General features: G+C 42.8%; 1 protein-coding gene across 1 annotated transcript; it reads left to right on the forward strand.

The window, feature by feature from the left end:
• Positions 1-1,511: 1,511 nt before the first annotated feature.
• On the forward strand, positions 1,512-8,515 carry spry4 (sprouty homolog 4). Its single transcript, XM_079649766.1, has 2 exons — positions 1,512-1,732; positions 4,091-8,515. The coding sequence occupies exon 2, from the start codon at positions 4,142-4,144 to the stop codon at positions 5,279-5,281; it is 1,140 nt and encodes a 379-aa protein (XP_079505892.1). The 5' UTR covers positions 1,512-1,732; positions 4,091-4,141; the 3' UTR covers positions 5,282-8,515.
• The last annotated feature ends 16,546 nt before the right edge of the window (positions 8,516-25,061 follow it).

Below are 25,061 nucleotides of genomic sequence, written 5' to 3' on the forward strand. Positions count from 1 at the left end.
ATTACAGGCATATCATAAAAAACATATTCAAGACAATATTAATTGTATACACTATTTATGATTAAGGCATATTCAGTTGATTAAAAACCTTTTTTGTGTTTTATAGACTATTCTGGATGCTTAAAGGACAATTGTTTTTGTTTCTGATTCATCCAAATACAAATAAAATTACATTGTATCTTTCACTGATTCTTTCTCTCTGTCTATACTTTTTATCCAAAAAAACAATAATCACAATTTGGGATGTAGTGGTTTCCATGGTGATTTATGCAAACAGCTAATGGGGCAACTGTTAACCTTTGACTGGTTAAAAGCCCCAAGCTGAGGGAGGGGAGGGGAGGATGGTGAGGGTGGGGGGTTGCAGGGAAACACACACACACACACGCACCCCCCCCCCCCCCCCCCCCCCCCCACACACACACACACAGGGATGTCAGAGAGAAAGGAAATTCAGACTCATTTCCTCCGTGTGGTTTCGGTACAAATCAACAACATCCTGTCCTTTTGTGAATCCTGCCTGCCCTCATGCTGGTTTGCGTTTCAGAGTAGGCGTTATAACCCCCCACCCTTCTCCTCCCCTCCCCCTCATCTCCTCTGTTTTTTACACTACCATAGATAGAAGCTGTAGTCATACCTCACATTGTTGCAGAGGAAGGAAGGACACGTCCTTGTTCGCAATAGACGGATTTAGATAGAACAGATACACAAGAGGAGCGGCCATTATTTTTCCTAATGGAGCTGAGAAATAGCCTTTGGTATCTCGACATCGAAGAAATGTAGATTAAAATAGAAATAGCCGTCATGCTTTTATCCATCAACCTCATTTGTATCATACATGTGCGATGGTGGCTTTGCTTTGATGTGTTGTTTCCTGAAATGCAGGCCATGCATGCATCTTTATGTTTTTAATTAGGACAATTTGCCCTCCATTAATCAGAATCACAAGAATATTCAAGATTGAATTCGCCAGGATGAAATGAGACATTAATTCATTGCAGATTTCACATCTTGCTCCCCCTCTCATCTATTACACAAAACCACCATAATCGCGTCTCCTTTAATGTGTTGCAGGAAGCGAGAGCTGCATAGATAAATAAATTAACAGGCTAAAATAAAGCGAGAGTGGCACCACAGCCGATGAGCCGAGGCTTTATGTAAATCAGGCCTGACATTGCCCTTGTGACCAAAAAAAAAGACCCACCTCCTCATTCCCTCACCCCCTTCTCTCTCTCTCACACACACACACACACACACACACACACACACACACACACGCTTCAATCGCCATTTCTTCCCATTCATAAAAATCTCGGCAGCGCGCCTGCGCAATGTCATTCGGAGTCCTCCCCATTCATAAAAATGTAACCTCCGCATTTCAGCCCTCCTGAGTCGCTCTGCCCTCCCATTCACAAAAAAAGGAAAAAAAGCCGAGGCATCTGCGCAGTGCCGTCCCTTCCCTTTCCTCTACCCTCCCATTCATAAAAACTCACTTCCCTCCCCCTCAGTGGTTGCAACACCATATCCAAAGCTCTGCGTCCACAGTCGCCTTACGCACCAGCGAGTAGAGAATAGTCCAGGAGATCCCGTCTCCTTTCGATTACCGTGCTCATATTACTTCATAACATTTGGACTTATCTTTACTGTGGAGCTACTCACTCACTGGGACTGGACTATTGCCTGCGCGCAAACGTCGTGCGCAACGAAGGGATGAGAATTGTATACTGAGACCAGAGTAAGTGATTAACCCTGATGGTTTCTCATCGTTAAATAATTGAAACTTGTGAGTGTAAAGCTGCATAAACAGTATTCAGCCCCCATTTGCTGGCTGCAGTGAACTGTCCCTCTTTATCCAGTGACTTGTGCACATGCAAACGCTCTTGCAGACTCTATTTTGCAACAAGCTGATTCGCGGACCCTTGTTTGCACTTTGAGTCAATATTTAACAACCGATTTCGTATCAAAAGTAATGTTGTAGTCATAGAGAGGTGAAACCGTGTCGCGATGAAGCGTAACTTGTTCGCTTTTTTGAAAGTAGAGACGTATTTCAACATATGACGCGTTGCTATTTGAAGCATCATATATGGCCAATGTCACGATATCAGTCAGCGTAACAGATCCATATTTCCACCTCTGTCTAAAACTCCGTCCACTCTGAAGCCATGGCTGTTCATGTTGTAGCATATCTCGGGCGGTTTGATGTGTGTCTCGGTCTTGCTGCAGCAGCGGTTGGCGCACCATTTCAGTTGTGTCAGGTGTTTTTCCCATTGCCTTTTCATCCTGTCCGGCTAACTTCCAAGAAAATATAAAAATTAGTCTTTTATCTGCCTATTTCGGATGCCATAACGTCCAGGGTAACACATCAAGCTACGCATTTAAACATCGCTTATTTAACTATCCCTCAACCTAAATCTGTCTGGTGGCAGAGAGTGTACCATTTCATTAATTGTTCGTCCTGTTGAATAGATATAAATTCAGGTGTAGGCTACAATACGTGGATAAAATGCCTATATGCTATTCGACTATGCCGAGCGGCCGCCTCCAGTTTGTATGACTCAGTCCATTCACATATTAAAGGGAGGGACGGGCACACGCGCGCACACACACACGCACTTAAACTCGCAATGTTCCGGATTGGAGTTTATAATGGTCTAGATTTGACGATCACTCGCGCTTTTGTCGGTGCCAGCAATGTCACAACGGGTTTCTCAACCAGGCTTTTGGAAATCCGAGGAAATATGAGAATAACACGAGCCGACGGTCAAGCAGAGTTGTGTCGAGCATGACACATGTTTACATAAAATAAACAATCGATCAGCTGTTATGAACCGCACCACGACAGGGTTTAGGTCCTTGGTAACATTCAGAGTGCCTTGGAAGAATACAATAAAAACCATAATGCATCTCTCAGGGTCTGAATGAGCTAGGTTTGCGGGTTGATTTTGTAATAAGCTAACTTACCACCGCAGATTTAGGTCAGTAGAAAATATAGTTTGTCGTCAATCATCGTTTTTATGTATGTCTTTGTCGGTCTGCCCAGCGTTCATCCAAGAAATGAATGATGAAACCGATTTCATTCGGGTTCATCATGACTGGAGCGCATTGATTCATGCTTGCAACACCGATTGCAGCCAGCAGTTTTCATTCACAAAAACCGGCAGTTCATAAAATCTGACCCATTCACAAATTGCAAGATTGGTGTGTTTCTCTGATTCAAATGTGTGTGTATATACATGTTTTAACATGGACAATCTTCAAACTTATACAATTGTAGGCACAATTATATTATTTGCTTAATAGGATGTCATTTTTCCAAAACCCTATGTATTTGCCTCTTGTGTTAATTGTGGCTTAGTTGTAATCTTTTTTCTGGAAAGCTTCTCATCTCTTTGCTTTGCCTTGTTTTGCATCTTTGAGTCTTTTGCATGCAAGCCCAGCTCTCTATTGCTCCCTGCTCTTTGGAAAGGAGGCGATGAGAGCCAAAGTTCTATTGTCCTAATGTCAAAGTTAGAATAGAGGAGGTTTGAAACCTTGTTGTCTAAACAATCAAGTTCGTTAGGAAACTCTACATTCAGATTATTCAAGAGATCCGGTATCTGTTGAAAGAGTTTTAAAATACGCAATAATGCTCTTGGGTTAGGCAAGCTTTCCTGTAAAAAATACATATTGTCTGAGGCGTTGATTGGCAATCTAATGATTCCTTTTAGATCGTTTTTGTAAGTTGTATTATAGTTATACAATACATTTTATATCATGTGGAAAAAAAGTATTTCAATTATGACATAAGTCATTAGCAGAACCAAAAGAAGCAGGACATTTAAATTATACCACATATTAAAATTGACACTTTACAACCCCTCCAATATAATCGTATGTTTGGGATTAAATGCAAGATGCAATAGGTGTTTTTTTTTTACAAATTTAATGTCTAATGACCTGAAACCTTGACTTCAATATACCCTGGTTTGGTTAAAGACACATAAAGGAATGTTATTTTCCCTGTCACCCTTTATTCAAAATGGTACAAGAGCAATAACTTAAACAGAACATGAAGCTGGTTTTAACTGTCTCTTTTGTGTCTGTCTTTTTTCAGTTTTGCTAAATGCTGCTTTAGAGTGAAGACGTGCAAGGCACCAGCCTACACATGGAGTCCAGGGTTCCCCACCACATCCCCGGAGTGTCCTCCTCTCTCATATCCCAGCCCCTCTTGGACAGCAGAGTGCCCTACGGCCGTCTTCAGCACCCTCTCACCATCTACCCCATCGACCAGATAAAGTCCTCGCATGTGGAAAACGACTACATCGACAGCCCGGCTGTTGTCTCCCAGCAGCCACCAAGCCAGAAGTCTGTGAACCGTAGAATCACCTGGCTTGGTCAGAATCAGGATGCTTTTCTTGGGGCAAACCACAACCACCATCACAATCATCAACACCAGCAAGGCAGGTGTGAGCCCCACTCTCACCAGGATAACACCACCCACCCTTGGATTTCCTTCAGTGGGAGGCCCAGCTCCATCAGCAGCAGCAGCAGCACTTCGTCTGATCAGAGGCTGCTGGACCACGCTGCGCCTACCCCAACGGTGGACCACCATCCAAACCTGCATCCCCACCAGGGCCCCGTCAAAACAATCACAACCCAAACTCCAGGCTGCTTCCCTTCCTCTGAATCAAAAGTCCTGACCTCCTCTTCCTCAGCTTCCTCCTGCTCATCCTCCTCTAAATCGCTGGACCTTAAGTCTGCAAAGATACCCGCAGGAGGCGTGTGCACCAATGGAGGCCAGCAGGGTTTGGCGGTGATCCCTTCGTCCCCGGCAGAGAAGAAGCACCTTGTTCTCTGCGAGCACTGCGGGAAGTGCCGATGCACGGAGTGTACGCTCCCCCGAACCCTACCCTCTTGCTGGGTCTGCAACCAGGAGTGCCTGTGCTCTGCTCAGAGCCTGGTGGATACAGCCACCTGCATGTGCCTGGTCAAAGGGATCTTCTACCACTGCACCGAGGATGAGGACGACGAGGGCTCATGTGCCGACAAGCCCTGCTCATGTTCCCAAGCTAACTGTTGCGCACGCTGGTCCTTCATGGCTGCCCTTTCATTTGTCCTGCCTTGCTTGGTCTGCTATCTGCCAGCAACTGGACTGGCCAAACTTGGACAGAAGTGTTACGACAATGTTAGCAGGCCTGGCTGTCGCTGCAAGAACTCACAGGGCGGCGTGAGTGCCCCGGTGTGTAAAAACGGCGTGGAGGCAAAAGTTGGGACAATAGAGAAGCAGCAGCAGCAAGGGTCATGATAGTGGACCAGACAGGCTAATGGTTGCCTCAATAAAAAATGGACAGGACCACACACTACTTGCTTGCTCTCTATGGATAGGACAATCCAACACCAACCCCTTAAACTACCCCATTAATCTGCTGGAAAGTGACTTATGTAAAACAAAGGTACTTAAATGGCTTCTAGACCTTTGTTTGATAGGGTGGATGATCAAAAGGGGCCTGGTCTGTGCAAGTCTGCTAGTAGGAATAGATAACAGGCCCCCTAAGATGTTTTTTTTGTTTTTGTAAGAGTGACACAAGAAGAAGAGACTAGATTGTGGGACTGGTTGTGTTGTTTTGCAAAGATGGCTGAAGGCACAAAGTCATTGTACCTCTCTGCTGCTCTGTATTTCTTAGCTAATTTTGTAATGGTAACTAACCAGAAGCTGGTGGCTGTTCCTCGGCTAACATAAAAGTTATTAGATGGAGATGAATATCTGTACGCCTCCCTCCCACCCCCCGAAAGCACAGCATAGTGTGGGTAAAAACACTAAACTAAGTGATAACCAATATTGCGGCTTTATGATAGGCCACTGCAAGAGTGGAATCACCACCTACTCCATCACTCTCTCCACTATTATGATGATCACCATCTTTGAGGTTTTCTCCTCTTTTAGCTTGAAAGATTCTAGCTTGATGCTAACAATTTATCTTTAGTTTTAATCTACAAGGAAGAGCTGTAAAAAGCAAAAATGTTTGAGACTTAAAGATAATATTAATTTTCCATAATAAGTGTAGAGTAAGAGAGAGAGATAATCACTTTACAGTGTTTTTCCTGTTTTTGGGGGGTGAAGTCCAGATATTATAAAAGATGTTAAGGCTTTTCACCAATCACCTCGGAGGTAATGCATGTCATGACCTGCATGCTCTAGTCTAATGGTTACCCAACGTGCTAGAAGTCGATGTGTCGTAGAGAAATGTGTAAAAAAGTACACCCAACCTTCTCAGGGACTGTTACAGTAATCCTCTCTAGAACTTGGCCTACAGCATGTTGATTTCTAAACTGCCTAAGAGCCTGGTCTACTTCCTCTTTGCACAATAAGGCAAATACATATTTAGGGGCAAAAAGGCAATTGTGAATAATTTAAAACAAGTAAGCTAAGTGAGAGACAAGCTGGCCAGAAAATAATGTTTCCGGAGGAGAGGGGATGCAAGTGATAGAGAGTGAAAAGGGGGGAGAGAAGGCATAGCAAAGTTGTTGTTGTGTTTGTATGTAGTCAGCCTTTGTCAAAATCAATCCTGCCACTTGCACAACCTTTTTAGGAAGATGCAAACCCCTTAAAGGATGTACTAAAGCACAGTATTAACCACCTCAGCCATCTCACATTACGTTTGCGTGCACTACATTTAGCCCACACCCCCAGCCCCCCTCTACACACAGTGTCTTCATTCAACTCTAATCATTATGCTGCATAGCTGCGTTAGTCAGATAGGTCGTCTTTTATTCTTAAAGTCTATTTGTGTGGCTTGCATGATGTTCTTAGGACTTTGCCAAAGGAAGCTAGGTTACAGTAGCTTGTTTTCGCTGTCTGAGTGATCACAGTTGTTAGGCACTCTTGCCAAATGGAGTTGACGGCAGTTGGTTCTTAAAGGCATGCTGCCCTTTAATACAGATGGCCTTTTCTGTTTGGCATAAAGGCATACTGTCTTTGTTGCTGCATAATACACGCCTCTCTTTCATGTTGGACACTTAACTTCCATTAGGGCGCCTAACTTTGTTCATAACCGTATTTGTCTTGTTGCACAAAGCTGATATCACAGGAAAAAAAGGAAAGAAAAAACACACTATCCTTAGTCTTGAATGTATGAGGCAATATTTTCAAAAACCTAGCAATTCAGTCCGAGAGAAAGGTGCCAAAACTGAGAATGATTGTGTGATTGGGCCAAAGCCTAATACATTATAGGTAGGCGGCAAAAATTACAAATGTTTTGACAATATATTTAGTAATAGAGCTATGCAGGTACAATGTTATTTGCTGTAAATAGTTTCACAACATTTGTGTTCTTTAGAAGAGACTTTTAAATGTCCTTGAAAGATTGCATGGTACGTTATAACTACAATTCAGTACAAAATATATAGAGAATATATTAGATATATATTTTGAGGGTAAGATTAAGATGTTTTTGAGGTTGTGAGTAAAAGGAAAGATTGAGTGTGGAGATAGGAAGGTTCAGGGAGGGGTAACAAAGATGACAGGTCTTTCTATCACTAGCACTTGATTTAAAAAGTGTGCCCGGCAATAAAAAAAAAAGAAGGAAAACAAATTCCTGCTGTTTATGCTATCCATGGCTCGTTAGCAGTCGAGAGGCTAAGCTAATTCCCTGGTTCCTCTCCGAGTCCTAAAGACTGTGGACTCATTGAATCCACACAGGGAACACAATCTACCCCTATCCGGATCAGCCCATTTCCTGCTGTTACTGCTCAGTGTCTCAGCTCTCCCCTCTTTCTCTCCTTCTTGCCTTTTTCCTTCCTCTCTTCCCTCTTCTTCCCTCCTTCCTCCCTGAGAAAAAGTTTAACAAACACCCCTGGCCTTGATTGACAAACACAGCTGCTGTGCATAAACGTGTCATACCACAGAGAAGGGAGAGAAAGACAAGTCTGTCTCTCTTCCTCTCCCTTTCTCGACTGTTTTCCCTCTCGATTTGTAGTTCTGTGCCATCGTTTTAACCAATGGACCTCTTTTTTCAACAGTCGCTGCCTTTATTTTATTTCTCTGCTCTGTCACTGCACGTTAGCTTTATACTTTTACATGTGCTCGCTAGCCTGTTAAAGGTGTGGAATAATCATCCAACAATGACAACTCAATCATTAAAAACGTTATTTTTCTTTCTTTTTTTACCCTTTGCTACAATGCTGTGACTTTTACACACCCATACCCCTTTGTGTCGCTCAAATTTCGGGCACTGATTTATTTTATTTTCAACCCAAACAAAAGGAAAAGTCTCATACAGCTGGGTGATACTACTCCATTCCTTTTATGCCTTTGCAATGTCAATGTTGGGGATTAAGAACGAAATCCGTGCTTTTGTTTTGTTTAGATATAACAAAAAGAAAAAAAATCTCTCATATAAAAGGTTCCCTTTATAGATATATTTATTTTGAAGTTCTATTTTATATAGTATTTATTTAGATGCCAACCTTTTGTTTGTGAAGAAAGCTTATGTCGAAATGGAATGTACATTGACAATGGAAATATATATTGTTAAATATACCTGGCTGTTGTGTCGTTACTTTTGTGAGCTGTTTTCAACCAAATAACACACACACACACACACACACACACACACACACACACACACACACACACACGCACTCACACACACACACACACACACACACACACACACACACACACACACACACACACACACACACACACACACACACACACACACACACACACACACACACACACACACACACACACACACACACACACACACACACACACACACACACACACACACACACACACACACACACACACACACACACACACCATGCACTATACCTCAGAATAACCACTGACATAAAACTCCAAGTGGGATTTTGGACAAAAATACTCATAAAACTTCCAACTTCAAATATAGATATAACAGCTTGTCCTAACATTACAATTTGACAAATAAGGACCAACATCTTGAAGGAAATCTTAGGTCCTAAAGTGCTTAGGTCCTAATGTAATCATTCATAAGTACAGTGCATTTCAGCATACCTTTTAAACACATTGTAGGCTTCTTATAAAGATACTTTAGTTTACTAAATGCTGATTACGTTAACTACGATTCATTCTATAAAGGAATGTTTATGGGCTTGAGTTGTTTTACATCAGCACTTCAACTTCCTGAGGTCCCCTGCTTCCTGTGTCTGAATAGATTGCTCTCTATAAAACACTGTTAGGTCACTGAAGGCCAAATAAAGCAGCTTGACCTTAAACTGAAAAAAAACATTACATAAGTAACAGGAAATCATTTAGAGACTTCCTCTGAACGATGTAACATGAGACAGATGGCCACTTCATATCAGAGCAATGCTTGATGGCTGCTGTGTTTGTTTGTGTGCGATTGACTCACAGGTTAAACTGACTTCCTCCTAGTTTATAGGGGTGGTCTGTTATAATCTGGATGTGTAACATTCCTTTCTCTCTAAAGCACCTCCTTAAGAAGCTGGAGCACACAAAATCTTCCTGTCACACACACACACACACGCACACACATACACACACTGTCGTCACCCCCCACCCCCAGCCCACCTGCACTGCTGTTACCCCTGAGGCGCTTTTCATTCCCTTATGCCCTTCCCTTCTGCACCCTTGATTCCTGGGTGTTTACCAGAGTGCACCTGGGAGAGTAAAGCGGGACACATGAACACCACAGAGTGTGTGAGAAAGGTAGAGAAGAGGCAGCTAAAAAAGGGAAAAAAGAGCACATAAAAAGAACAAAGTGTAGAACAGAGTTGGCCTTCCAGCATCACATAAAGAACACGTTTCCGCTGCAGAAGCCCTGCAGGCGCTGAAGAGTCTGCTCTAACAGGTGAGATCACAGACCAACCTGCCTGTTTACCTGCCGGTCTGTCAGCACCCACCTGGGACAGCACACACACACACAAACACCTGCATTTGACTTCCTCCACACCTACATTGTCATCTCCACCACACCGGGCCACATACATATCATCAACACAGGAAGCTCCGGCACAGGCAGCTGAAGGAGAAACCATTTATTATCAGCTTGTATTATAGCAGACTGGATTCACAGTTTCAACCATTGCTGGGTCAGAAACTGAGCATGCAAATAATTATTTGTGCTGTGTTTTGGCTTATGAAAAGTGGTTTGGTTTACCACAGGAGACAATGCAGCTAGAAAACCGATGAAACTAATGTTTGAATCTTCAGAAAAAAAATTCAATTGTGTATGTTTACTGTGTTTTTTTTCAATTTGCTAAGCAATGTGTGTGAGCTAGTATGTCAGACTGCTGCTACCGCCACATGTTTGTGCTCTGCCTCATTTACAGCGTTATTGTACCATCAAGAATAAGGTTGTCACACCCACACATCAGCTGTTGTTATAGGAAAGCATTTATGTTTTGCCAGTAGTTTCTTACTCCTGCATTTTCAAATGCAAATGGGACAGTGTTACATTATTTTCCAAGAGAGAATAATTATTTAGCTATTGAAATTGGCCAGAGATTAAGACATTGAAATGCATTAAATGTGCTCCATGTTTACTTATAAAATAACTAGAAGTCTGTGGCCTTTAGGCTGCATGGGACTTTGAGTCAGGACATGTATGACACAGAAAGTGTGTGTATGTGGATTGTACCATCAATGCATCAATGCATAGGAGTCCTACTGGTGAGGTTGTGTTGCGATAACGCAGGACAAAGGAATCATCAGGTGCCACCACCAATCGCCAGATTCTGACTTGGCCCATCTCATGTTGGTCTTCTTATCTGCTGCATCAGCCGCTTTGTCACCATACCAACATACATCAATGTGACCCACGATATAATGGAAAAAAGGGAAAAACAGCCACTTTCCAGCGTGAATCTGCATTTGGGTAACATATGTTAGACTAATGTTCTGAGGCTGTGGGGAAATCTACAAGCCAATTTCTGCAATGAATTATGTTTCCCCTCAGCTGGTTTGAGATTTTCAAGAAGCTAACTGTAATTGTGTCTTTCCAGCACTTATGTGCTTCAAGCAAGCTCAAGTAAATCCCCCGCAGTTTGCTGTTTAGATGACATATTGCAAAAGTCATTTTCACATCTGGTGTAGCGCTCAACCAAACCCCCTTGCACCACCAACCCAGCTACATGCACACACACTTTCCTCTTTTCTTTTCCTTTCACCCCTATTCATAACCCTCCTCCTGTTTTTTTGTTTAAAAAAATATAATGTATAGATGCCGATAGATACATTTTTTTAATACAAAAAAGGGGTTAAGTTTGCAATATGTTGCTGATAGAGAGTTTAATTTGCAGGGGCAACATTAGCAAGCATCAAAAAAGCATGAGTTGTAGCTAAAGTCAGAATCAGAAAAAACTAAATGTTGGCCCTTAAATGGTTTGCAACCTTTACCAATATTTTTTGTGATGCTAAACGAAGCAAATACCGTTCCAGGGTAGAAAACCCAAAGGTGAAGAGGTAGAACAATCACACATCTTAAGGACGGGGTAGGTGCTGGGGCTTGGTGGATTCTATAAAGATGGCCTCTGCCTATTCAATGCTGAAACTCTTGCAGGACCTTGTGGTGCAATGTATTCCCACAAAACACATTGAAAAAATTCCCAAATTGGGAAAATAAAGTATATCTAATCTAAATTTTGATTAGCACCAGGAAGTGCACTAATAAAACTAAGAGCCTTTCACCCAGCCTTGCGATGAAAGGCTCTGTGCCCGACCTCATGGTGAGCACTATAGACTGTTTTCCGTTGCTTTCACAACTTCATATACATTTTGGCTATTTCAAATGTGTCTGTCACAAATGAGATATAGCATTTGGGGAACAGGATTCTTCTCATAAACCCGTAGGCAAAAATCAAGTCTGCATCCAGCGCAAAGAAATGTAAATTAATGCGTGTTTCCATTTTCTACTTTCTACTATATAGACATTTTAAGAGTTTGCAGTATTGAGATAAACTGAATTTTCTAATTATGCAATTGGGTGTCATTACACCATAGCTGAGAGGACAAGGACGAGATGACTTAAAAAAAAGCCTTCCAAAGAAAGAAAACAATGTTGAAATCTAGAACTAATGACACAATTTGACTTTTCCGCATCAACCAATTCTAAAAAAGTTTTGCAATATTTCTTTGGATTTCTGGTGAATGAAATCACCATTTGATTACACGTGTGACGTGTGTGTGTGCGTGTGCGTGCGCTTGTGTGTGTGTGTGTGTGTGTGTGTGTGTGTGTGTGTGTGTGTGTGTGTGTGTGTGTGTGTGTGTGTGTGTGTGTGTGTGTGTGTGTGTGTGTGTGTGTGTGTGTGTGTGCATAAGTGTGAGTTGGGGAGGGGTTTATTATACTCGTAAGCACATGAGATCCTGCGCAGGTCTGCAGGAATGCACACTCTTATATGGGGCAGACATGGCAAGTGCACACTGTTTGGGAAATGGAACCCCCTGACATTTAGACTTGGAGATTGCAAAATCATGTAGCCTCCAACCACACACACACACACACACACACACACACACACACACACACACACACACACACACACACACACACACACACACACACACACACACACACACACACACACACACACACACACACATATGCACAGATGTCCAAACACACACAGTATCTCCTCCTCTGCCCCCCTCCCTTCCACTGCTCTCTTTCCTCTGTGGAATTCAAAAGTAAAATGAACCTAAGTGTGACAGGACGGCTTGAGCTGCAGGAAAAACACACATTTCAACACTTGGGAAGTGGCGGGGAAAGCAGAGAGGAGAGGAGGAGGAGAACAGGGAGCAGAGGAGGAGCTGTTGTTTAGGATTCTGAGAAGCTTCTCTGATTTAACGTGCATCCATCCAAAACAGTCAATGAGAGCTTCAGCCCCAACCAAAGATATTCAATTAAAAACATCTTTCAAGTTCTTCATGAAAGAATCAGCTTTGAAAACTATTGTCAAACCTCAAAATACTTTTCACTTCCAGTATGTCAATTCAAAGTGGTGGAGCTTTTTTTGTGCAACAAAATATTTCACGACTTAAGTGTTTCTTTGAGGCCAGGGAAGCGAAAGAGAAAGAAAGACAGAAAGAAGAAGAGGAAGAGGGATTAGCCACGATTTTTTTGTGCCGCAGTTGCCTGCCTACCAGCAAGTCAGCCAGGCAGTCAGCCTGTCCACCATGAAGCCAGTCACCCAGCCAGCAAGCAAGCCAACCGGTCCATTTCATTCAGTGGGGCCACTGGCATGGGACCAAGTAATGCCACTAAACAAAGAGCTACTGTCTTGCATCACTTCCCCTCAGAGAGGCCATCCAGGCCGCAGCCTCTTATCACCAGGCACTGCCAGTCTGCAGCACCGAGGCCTCCACCACACGGCCTCTTTACTGCTTTCTGCAACACCCTTCTCGCATTATACCACCATTATGCTAACCCTGTACCCAGGGGGAGGGTTTTATTTCAGCTTTATTTCAACAAAAGGGCCAGCACACACAAAAAAAAAAAATTAAACCTATTAAATAGTATTTTTAATAAAATGTCATCTGACCTCCCAACATAAAGGAGCAAATGTGTTTCCTCTTTTTGGACAAATATGCACCGAGTGATGTTACATTATTATCATTCGCTTTTAAAAGTTTAGAAAAACAACTATCAATGGCATATGTCCGTTTTTTCACTTCTTGACGATGGGCTTGAGTTTGAAGGTATTCAACATTACATTATTTGTTCTCTATTGTGATCCTATTATTTTGTTATTGCAAAAGTTAAGCAGTGAAAGTCTGGAATCTTAATGGGCAGCTTTGCTCCTCAGTCTTAATAAGTATTCTGCCGGTGTAGTTTGATACTTCCTTCCATTCCACAACCTCGGTACGTGTGTGTGTGTGTGTGTGTGTGTGTGTGTGTGTGTGTGTGTGTGTGTGTGTGTGTGTGTGTGTGTGTGTGTGTGTGTGTGTGTGTGTGTGCGTGCGTGCGTGCGTGCGTGCGTGCGTGCGTGCGTGTGTGTGTGTGTGTGTGTGTGTGTGTGTGTGTGTGTGTGTGTGTGTGTGTGTGTGTGTGTGTGTGTGTGTGTGTGTGTGTGTGTGTGTGTGTGCATATGTGTGTGCGTGTCATGGATGCGTGTCCGTTTTCAACAGGCCTTGTGGCTGCCTAAGGGGGGGTGGACATGTGTAAAGGAACAGTTGCATTCCTTTCAGATCCTCCTCTCAAAAGGGAAAACACACACACATACACACATTCAAATCTATAGAAAAGTAAGCTCACAAGAACACACAAACCTACACTTTAACTCTCTTTCTCTCTCTCTCGTTCTCTCTCTTTCTCTCTCTCTCCTCTTTCTCCCTCTTTTCCTCTCGTTCACCCTGTTTCTCAACAACAGCGGAGCAGAAGGGTCCCCCGAGGCGTCGGAGGGGCCAAAACTGAACCGACCAAACTTGGCTTCCGACCCCAGATCAGCGGCACGCCCACTTGGCGGCGGCCTGCAGTGCATTCCTGGTGAGAGCATTGTCAAAGCCAAGCACTTCCTCTGGAGCCGGGCCAGCCCAGCCACAATAACATTTCATACATTTATCTCTTGGCTTGGGACTCTAACACTCTGTCCTGACACAAACAGTGAACAGACACATGTGTGCATGCTTAAGAAAGAGTTGTGTGTACATGCACGCATTTAGATAGAAAAGCCTTGCTAAACCCTTCCTCCTGTCTTTGCTCTCCTCCTCTCTGCGTTCTTATCTATGTTTTCTCTTTTCTAACGTGAAGCTGTTGCACTGACTTTTTCACTCTCATCTTCATCATTCTAACCTGACTCCCACTTGTTCAGGGATTCAGGTTGATATCTACTAATTATTACGTTTTCAATGGAGTAGCTACAAGGCAAGGCAAGTTTATTTATATAGCACCTTTCAACACAAGGCAATTCAAAGTGCTTTACAAAAATGAAAGACATTAAGAGCATTAAGAAACATATTATAAAATGATATCTAGAAACACTCTTTTAAAAGCAATGATATAAAATGACATTTAAAAACACTTGTTTAAAAGCAAAGATAAAAAGCAAAGGTAATAACAGTTGCAGTGCAGTTTAAGATATGAATATATCAATTAAAAGCAGCGGCAAAAAAGTCTTCAGCCTGGATTTAAAAGTAGTAAGAGTTGCAGTGGACCTACAGGTTTCTGGGAGTTTGTTCCAGATATTTGGAACATGATAACTGAACGCTGCTTTACCATGTTTAGTTCTGACTCTGGGGACAGAAAGCTGACCAGTCCCTGAAGACCTGAGAGATCTGGATGGTTCGTAATTTAGCAGGAGGTCAGAAATGTATTTTGGGCCTAAACCATTCAATGCTTTATAAACCAGCAGCAGTATTATGAAATCAATTATTTGACACACAGGAAGCAAGACAGTGTAAAGAATTCAGAACAGGAGTGATGTGTTCCACTTTCTTAGTGTTGGTAAGGACTCGAGCAGCGGCGTTCTGAATCAGCTGCAGCTTTCTAATGGATTTTTTGGTGAGATCTGTGATGACACCATTACAGTAGTCCAGTCTACTGAAGATAAAAGTATGGACATGTTTTTCCAAATCCTGCTGTGACATTAGTCTTTTAATCCTAGATACGTTCTTTAGGTGATAGTAGGCGGATTTAGTAACTGTTTTAATGTGACTGTTGAAACTCAGATCAGAGTCCATGACTACACCTAGATTTCTGGCCTTATCTGTTGTTTTGAACATTGCAGACTGAAGCTCAGCGCTAACTTTTATACGTTCTGCCTTGGCTCCAAAAACAATTACCTCAGTTTTATCTTTGTTTAATTGGAGAAAGTTCGGACTCATCCAGTCATTGATTTGTTCAATGCACTTACTCAGTGTTTGAATTGGAGCATAGTCTCCTGGTGAAATGGTTATGTAAATTTGGGTGTCATCCGCATAGCTATGGTAACTTATTTTGTAGTTTTTCATTTCTGAGCCAGTGGTAGCATGTAGATGTTAAAGAGAAAAGGCCCCAAGATGGAGCCTTGAGGAACCCCACATGTCATATTTGTCAACTCAGATGTGTGTTTACCTATAGAAAAAAAGGTGTTTCTCTCCTTTAAGTAGGATTCAAACCAATTTAGAACTGTTGCCGAAAGTCCCACCCAGTTTTCCAGTCGGTCAAGTAATATGTTGTGGTCAACAGTGTCAAACGCAGCACTTAGATCTAATAATACTAACACTGAAGTTCTGCCACTGTCTGTGTTTAAGTGGATGTCATTGAAGACCTTTACAAGAGCAGTCTCAGTGCTGTGGTATGGACGAAAGCCTGACTGGAACACATTGAAACAGTTATGCAAGATAAATGCGAGAAATTACTCAACTTTTGAAAATATATTTTTTCAATGATTTTACCTAGAAATGGGAGGTTTGATATGGGCCTGTAATTGTTCATTACTGAAGCATCTAGATTATTCTTTAAGAGCGGTTTAATGACTGCCGTTTTTAGGGCTTGTGGAAAAACACCTCAGTGAAGAGATTTGTTTACTCTATGAAGTAGATCTGGGGCCATGCAATGAAAAACTTTTTGAAAAATCCTGTTGGAATAATATCAAGGAAGCAGGAGGAGGATTTCAGAAGTTGAATAATGTCCTCTAGGTTTTTATCATTAATCTGATGGAATTGTGTCATGGTGTTTGAATTGAAATTTGGTCGACACAGGGACAAAACATTTGCTGTACCTGACACAGACACACTGACTGCTTGTTTAATTTTCTGAATTTTATCAGTGAAGAAGAAGGCAAATTCATTGCAGGCCCTGGTGGATAAAATTCAGAGGCTACTGACACTGGGGAGTTTGTTAGTCTGTCAACGGTAGCAAACAAGGCATGTGCGTTGTTTTTGTTTTTGGCAATTATGTCAGAGAAGAAAGACTGTCGTGCAATTTTCAATTCTAAATTATAAAAGCCAAGTCTCTCTTTATAGATTTCAAAATGAACCTAGAGATTTGTTTTTCGCTACCTGCGTTCAGCTTTTGCAGAGTGCAACATCAGTCACCACAACCTAAGACATATTCAGACCCTTTGAGATAAATAAGTCCAGAGTGTGCCCCTTATTGTGCGTGGGCTCCGTCACATGCTGAGTCAGTCCATAGTTATCAAGAACACAAAACAGTTCTTTAGCCCCTCTGTCCTGGGGGTTGTCAACATGGATGTTAAAATCACCAACAATGACTAGACGGTCAAAGTCAATACACACTATAGACAGCATTTTAGTAAAGTCATCAAAAAAGCTTGCACAGCATTTGGGTGGTCGATAGATATTTAGGAACAGAGCTCGAGAGGAGCATTTCATCTGAAGGGCCACATATTCAAAATGTGCTCCCATAAGATGTCTTCCTGCATTGAAGGGAATCATTGAACAAAATAGCAACTCCACCTCCTTTCTTATGCATTCTTTCCTGGCTCATAAAACTGAAGTTGGGAGGTGTTAATTCGATAAGAACAGCTGCACTGTTATTTTGTTCAATCCAAATTTCCGTTAAAAACATAAAATCGAGATTGTGCTCAGTGATAAAATCATTGATTAAAAACGTTTCTCCTGCCAAAGACCTGACATTTAATAAAGCTAGTTTAAGTTTGTTAAATACACTATCAGTCAGATTTTGTGTGAGAAGCTGTGGCTGACATGGAATCACTGCTAAATTTGATAAACTCCCACAAACGTTTGAGCGCTTCCTGTATCTAAGATGATTCACTGCTCTTAATCTATTACCTATCAACACAGATATCGGCAAAGCTACTGGCAAGCAGGGCCCCGGCTTGTCCTGGAAAGAGTTGAGACTGCCATACGCCCCTTCAGCCTGGACCCAGCACATATCAGTTAGAGTTTGCTGCGTTTTGTACACACACATTCTTATCAGGCTTCGGAGACTGCAGATGCTGTCTTGAAGGGTGGGGAGGTGGTTGACGTCGGCACGGTGATGAAGACGGAGTTGATGGTGCGCATCTCTGCTTCTGTGGTTGTGGTGGGAGTCGTTGAGGGGCTGGGGTAAAGGACATGCTGCCAACCCTGCGTATCGCCTTCAAGCGGTCATTGATCTCCAGGAAGGACTTGGTGCCAACCCTCTGTATCTCCTTCATGTGGTCAAACTCCAGGAGGGTGGGCGAGGGTGAAAGGGTGAACGGAGAGTAGAGAGAGCTGGGAGGTGAAGGAAGAGTATCCTCAAAGGTGATAGGGGGTTGAAGGGCAGTGGAGACTCCTCCATTTGTGTCATAGGTCTCCCATAATCAAGACATTCCTCAGGCAGGTGCAGTGATACTTCTTCAAGGTTTCCTGTGCAATGTGTTGTGTCTTTCTCTTGTTTTGATTCCTCTTGTTGCTTGTCCTTGGCAGAGGGAACAGATTGATGACGCAGGCAGTTGAATATGTTAGAGATAAACAATTTCACTCCTGACTTGTTCAGGTAAACTCCATCTGCCTTAAAAGGATGTCTGCGGTCCCCAGTGGCGTTTCTATGTGTACAAAACTGGGGGGGGGCAGAGAGAGGTGGGGTGGAGAGAGAGAGAGGGGGGAGAGAGAGAGAGGGGGGGGGAGAGAGAGAGGGGGGAGAGAGAGAGGGGGGGGACAGAGACAGGGGGGAGAGAGAGAGGGGGGAGAGAGAGACAGAGAAGGGGGGAGGAGAGAGAGAGAGGGGGGAGAGAGGGGGGGACAGAGAGAGGGGGGGAGGAGAGAGAGAGAGGGGGGGACAGAGAGAGGGGGGGAGGAGAGAGAGAGAGACGGGGGGTAGTGTCAAATTACATACTGAAGACCACACTGAGCAACACTGTGAGCGTACACATTTACGTACACAGCGTGGGGATGTCATATTGTAATGCACCTTAATACATGGAGTAAAGGGCACCATCACAAAGAAATTCTTAACAATAACGACAACAACAATGCTTTAGCATTAAAACACCATAGACTGTAAATATAAGGAAAACACAGACACTCATCACCGAGGTCACAATATCAATCGATCCAGCAGAGGCAAAACACAGAAGATCAACAAAATATATGACATAAATGAACTTACCAAAGCTGAAGGCTCACTTGAAAAGAAAAGTGGCACGGCGGACCTTCCTCTGACAGAATGTGTCTATCACTTTGGGGATGAAGTCCTGTAGTTGCTGGATCAACTGGCTTTCAATTGAAAGCATGGCCAATGCGTTAAGTCGCGGCTGCCCCATGGTGTTGCGAGTGAAAGTCTTTATCCTTTTGAGGGTGAAAAAGTTCCTCTCTGACTCGGATGTCGTCATCAGAGTTGTTACTATTATTTTGACCAAAATAACAGTCTCAGCAAACGTATCCTCCAAGTTGTTCTCGTGAATGGATTTCAACAGAGACAGGGCAGTGTTTCCAGTGTGAAGCTCACTGTGGCGGTAGAGCGTGGTCAGCTCAGACTTCAACTTCTCTTTGTTTCCCAAAGCAGGCCACAATTTCACGGCGCTGTCAAGCTCAGGTGTAGGAAATGACAGGACATGCTGTGGGAAGAATGAGCTGTCAACAAACTTTGCAGCGATCAAATGGTCACTCTGTGAGAACCTCTGTTCTACCATTGAGATGACTGTGCCACAAACCTACTTCATCACCGGCGCTGTCCTGCTGACTCGTCGGCCTGGCTCGTCTGTTCCATCATGAGCGGTGGCGGCCAATGCATCAGTTTGCTGCCTCATTGACCTAAATATCCCTGGATTCAGAGAGTCCGTCGACTCGTTGTGGCCCCGCAGTGCTGTCTCACATTTCCCACAGTTTAATACAGGTGATGATCCGATGCAGCACGTACCTGTTTTCTTCCACCTTCCTATTATGATCATCAATGCCGCGTCTGTAGGTGCTGTCAATCTGAGCTGCAACATTCACCCTTCCCAGTAATCCCAATTTTACGGCATTTTACAAGTGACTGTTGCTGCTCTCATGCTTCATTGTCCTCTCTGAAAGATGCTTTAAGTCCTTGTAACCTGTCCTCGACCAAGTACCTTGATCTTCACCAAAAAGCAGGCAAGGAAAGCAAAAGAGTGAATTCTTCTGGATGCTCGCCGTTAGCCATTTCTTTTTAGCAAACCACTCAGCATTAAACCCGCGTTTAACTTCGCCCGAAGTCTGGACCATTTGGAAATCCGGTGGATGGTGGGCACCGAGGCGCTTTACCTCCAGTTTTTCTCCGAGACTAAGTGTCTCAAATGTGTGCTCCAGTAAATGGTCAACTTCATTCATTTTCTCTCAGTTTTTTACTTCTTTTAATCGCTGGTGATGTTAGCTATATGCTGCTCTCTCGTCTCCTCTTCAAACTACACGTGACATTTCGCAGCACTGCACATGTGACGTACTTACAGCCAATCAATTCTGAATTATGTGAGATGACGTATGGTGGGGATGGCAGCTCAATGGCCATATGGTCATTATTTTTTTGCCACACACATTAAATAGGAAAATACTATGAGCATGCGCAGTGTAGTTTTTACAGTCACCATTGACTTAGACAGTGAGAGGGAGGGGCATGATCGGGTTTTGTCCCACATGGCTCTAAACAGCTCAAAATGGCACAGTAGACACTAATTAGAAGAACACAGACTAAAACAGCAATGTACAGACGAATCAGATGATTAAGCATGATCTTAAAATATATTTTATATATTTTTTTATTTATTTATTTTTATTTTTATGTAATCATTATTTGGAATACTTTGCTGTGCCCCACCTGCCCCTAAAGACCCGTCGCCACTGGCGGCCCCAGAAAAAGTTAAAATTGTCAATAAAATGGACAGAATGGTCAGTACAGGCAGTTGAAAGCCACGTGTTCAGTGCAAACAATCTGCTGAATCTCTCCACTCCTCTTCTGACGAAGATGAACACCTCCGCATTTAGAGAGCTGACAGCTTCCAACAGACATTTAAAGTCTTCTTTCAGCACTTCTGACTGTTGTTTCACAACATCATTTTTTCCAATGTGCAATAGCACATTTTTCAAAGTTGGATGTTCAGCCCCAATATGCAGGATCTTCTGAGCCAAGTCAGAGACCATATCCTTGGGAAAACAGTGTACTTTGGTGTTGTTCTTACTGCACAGACTTTTTACATCTCTTAAGGTCCTTACACACCAAGCCGATTTTCGGCGTCGATAGATGTCTGGCCGTCGATGAGCGCTGTGTCACCCTACTCAGATTGGTGTGTCTTTAAGTCCTTGTAACCTGTCCTCGACCAAGTACCTTGATCTTCACCAAAAAGTGTACTGCACCGTTGTGTCTTTCGACATGATGAATCGGCCAAAGAAATCACTCTGATTGGCTGTTCACCTTAGCGAATCAGTGCATGAGAAGCAAAACGGAAATGAGTGAGGGACCCAAACAAACTATTAAGAAGGCAAATCTGAGATTTCATTTAACTCCAGCTCTCGACACAGGTTCGGGAAAGCCCCATGAGGCGACGTGAGGCGACGTGAGGCGACGTGAGGCGTGTTCTTTGGTGTTCTTTGGTGTCAGTATGTTGTGTAAGGACCTTTACAGCAGAATCACCCACAATCAGAGTTTCAGGCCCAGTTGTTAGCTTTCCCTCTAGCCTTTTACTTTTGGAGTAGCTATTGGTCCTTACCCTGCTGTGTGAAGAGGACAGGTTATCCAGGTCATCAGAAAGAGATCTCCGGTTCTCGGTCAGCGGAGCGTATCTGTTCTGGATTGGCACACTTGATGGTTTAGGAGGATTGTTTGTAGTTCTCCCTTTAGCAGCTGTCCACGGCTGTTTCCTAGTATGAATAGGGGTTGAAGAGGCGCTATTCCTGGGTGATAACAATGCAGGCCAGCCGGTCGCATCACAGATTTCAGAGCGCTGGGCTCTGCCTGTTATTCATCCTCCCAAATCCCATGGAAATGATTTACTCTTAGGCTTTGCACCCAGAGAGTTCCAGGGAGGACTACCACTTGTAGATTTATTACCCGGTACACAGTCCTCCTGTTCCTTGGAACCCTTGTAGCTGCTAACTAGCTGTGAGTTAGCATGCCTTTGTCCATTCTTTTGCAACACTGGTAAAGTGGTGGCATTCCAACCTAGTCCATTCACTTCCACGTTAACTTCCAACCGTTGCATTTTCATTTTCAACACGGTCATCTTCTGTAGAAGTTTGTGGAAGTAATCTGTGGAGAACGGAGGCATTTTGCTGCTAACTAGCTTAAGCTAAATAGCATGCAGTACCAGGCTTTAGCTGTTGCTAGGCCACGCTACTATAAGACTGAGGTTGTCGTAAAAATATTGAAATATGGCTGAAACCCTCCATCTATTCACGAAGAATAACTGTCCCAGTGATAAGATGATGTCCAGGAGCCGCTGCTCAAAGTTTTCAGAAAAGAAAAATAGGAAAATCAGCATAAAAAAGTAAGCAGAGGCAAGAGCAAGCAGAAAAGCGTCTGCACTAAGGAAGCAGGAAGGGTTCACAAGTCATATTCCAACCCAGTCTCACGGCATTTCGTGTTATAGGCACGACATTTAATCTATTGATTCGTGTTCACCAACACGATTTCCCCCTTTTTTTCGTGTCACACAGAACGATTCTAAAAGCAATGTATTTCTATTGGTAGTACCTTTGTACCTGCAACACGTCTTTTTGTCCGGTCAGGTCTTGGAAGACCGGAAGCTGTGGCGTCCATAAAAATATGTTCTTACTCAATATCAAGCCACGATTATTGTTTTTATTTTAAATCGTATAATGTCTGACTTGTTTTGCCGTCTGTGAAGAAAATAAATGGGTTTGTTATTCTTTTCTAAATAACACACTGTTATTTACTCAACAATAACACACAATTATCCTTGTTTTTATATATTTGTTTAATTCCATAATCTCTGGCTTTTTTGGCGTCCGTCAGGAACTGAATTTCAAAAGAAAAATAACCGGAAACAGACGTAGGCCTATATGGGACATTTCGAGCATCATTGCGATACACAGCCACTGAATTGATTAACCAAGATCCTCAGCTATGGTTTAAGCTTGGTGATTGGATGTTTTAGCCGCAATGCACGTTGGGATATGGTGTTAATGCGATATGAAATTCGAAAAACATTTCGGAGATTAGAATGGCCGAAGACACTACACTAGGGATGGGAACCGAGCCCCGGTATTAAACGGGCCCCGGGGCTGAATTATTAAAGACCGTGGTACCGTTAAGCTACGACGTCATCGGTCTTTTTATCGGTACTGAAGACATGTAAAAATATATGTCATATGTATTATTGCTACACAAAAATTATGTTGCAGTTTCAGTGTCGCCAACTCGCTTTCTAATATGCAAAAACACTGCAAAATGCGTCTATGATTATTTTTTGTATTTTCGATCTTTCCAATCCAGACGAGAGATCTCTCTCCCCAGTTTACACAGTTTACACACACGCAGCTGCTACATGCAGCAACACACAAACATGGAGGAGATGATACCCCCTATGAAAGTATGTACTCTTAAAACATTTTTCATCAAATATACAGGACTGTCTCAGAAAATTGGAATATTGTGATAAAGTTCTTTATTTTCTGTAATGCAATTAAAAAAACAAAAATGTCATACATTCTGGATTCATTACAAATCAACTGAAATATTGCAAGCCTTTTATTATTTTAATATTGCTGATTATGGCATACAGCTTAAGAAAACTCAAAAAATTAGAATAGTTCCTCAGACCAAGTAAAAAAAAAAGATTTATAACAGCAAAACACAATCAAACATTTGAAAATGTCCATTAATGCACTCAGTACTTGGTTGGGAATCCTTTTGCACGGATTACTGCATCAATGCGGCGTGGCATGGAGGCAATCAGCCTGTGGCATTGCTGAGGTGTTATGGATGCCCAGGATGCTTCAATAGCGGCCTTTAGCTCATTAGCATTGTTGGGTCTGGTGTCTTTCAGCTTCTTCTTCACAATACCCCACATATTCTCTATGGGGTTCAGGTCAGGGGAATTTGCAGGCCAATCGAGGACAGTAATGCCATGGTCAGTACACCAGTTACTGGTGGTTTTGGCACTGTGGGCAGGTGCCAGATCATGCTGGAAAATGAATTCCTCATCTCCATAGAGCTTTTCAGCAGACGGAAGCATGTAGTGCTCTAAAATCTCTTGGTACACAGCTGCATTTACTCTGGGCTTGATGAAACACAGTGGACCAACACCAGCAGCTGACATGGCTCCCCAAACCATCGCTGACTGTGGGAACTTCACGATGGATTTCAAGCAACTTGGATTTTGCTCCTCTCCAGCCTTTCTCCAGACTCTGGCGCCTTGACTTCCAAATGAAATACAAAACTTGCTTTCGTCTGAAAAGAGGACTTTGGACCACTGTGCAACTGTCCAGTGCTTCTTTTCCTTAGCCCAAGTCAGACGCCTCTTCCGTTGTCTTGAGTTCATAAGTGGCTTGACCATGGGAATACGGCTATTGTAGCCCATTTCCCGGACACGTCTGTGAACAGTGACTTTTGATACCTGGACTCCAGCTTCAGTCCACTGTCTTTGAAGCTCCCCCAAATTCTGGAAGCGACTCTTCTTCACAATGCTGTTAAGGCTGCGGTCATCTCTCTTGGTTGTGCAGCGTTTCCTGCCACATTTCCCCCTTCCAACAGACTTTTTGTGGATGTGCTTTGAAACTGCACTCTGTGAACAGCTTGCTCTTTGAGAAATTTCTTTTTGTGTCTTACCCTCCTGATGGAGGGTGTCAATGACGGTCCTCTGGACAGCAGTCAGATCAGCAGTCTTCCCCATACTTGTGATTTAGTTTACTGAACCAAGCTGAGTGTTTTTCAAGGCTCAGGAAACCCTTGCAGGTGTTTTGAGTTAATTAGACGATTCAAGTGATTCGTTGAACACCCTACTAGTATACTTTTTCATGATATTCTAATATTTAGAGATAGGATATTTGAGTTTTCTTAAGCTGTATGCCATAATCAGCAATATTAAAATAATAAAAGGCTTGCAATATTTCAGTTGATTTGTAATGAATCCAGAATGTATGACATTTTTGTTTTTTTAATTGCATTACAGAAAATAAAGAACTTTATCACAATATTCTAATTTTCTGAGACAGTCCTGTAAGTATATAACACATT

Source organism: Notothenia rossii (genome assembly GCF_949606895.1).
Source record: "Notothenia rossii genome assembly, chromosome: 9".
Taxonomy (NCBI): Eukaryota; Metazoa; Chordata; class Actinopteri; order Perciformes; family Nototheniidae; genus Notothenia; species Notothenia rossii.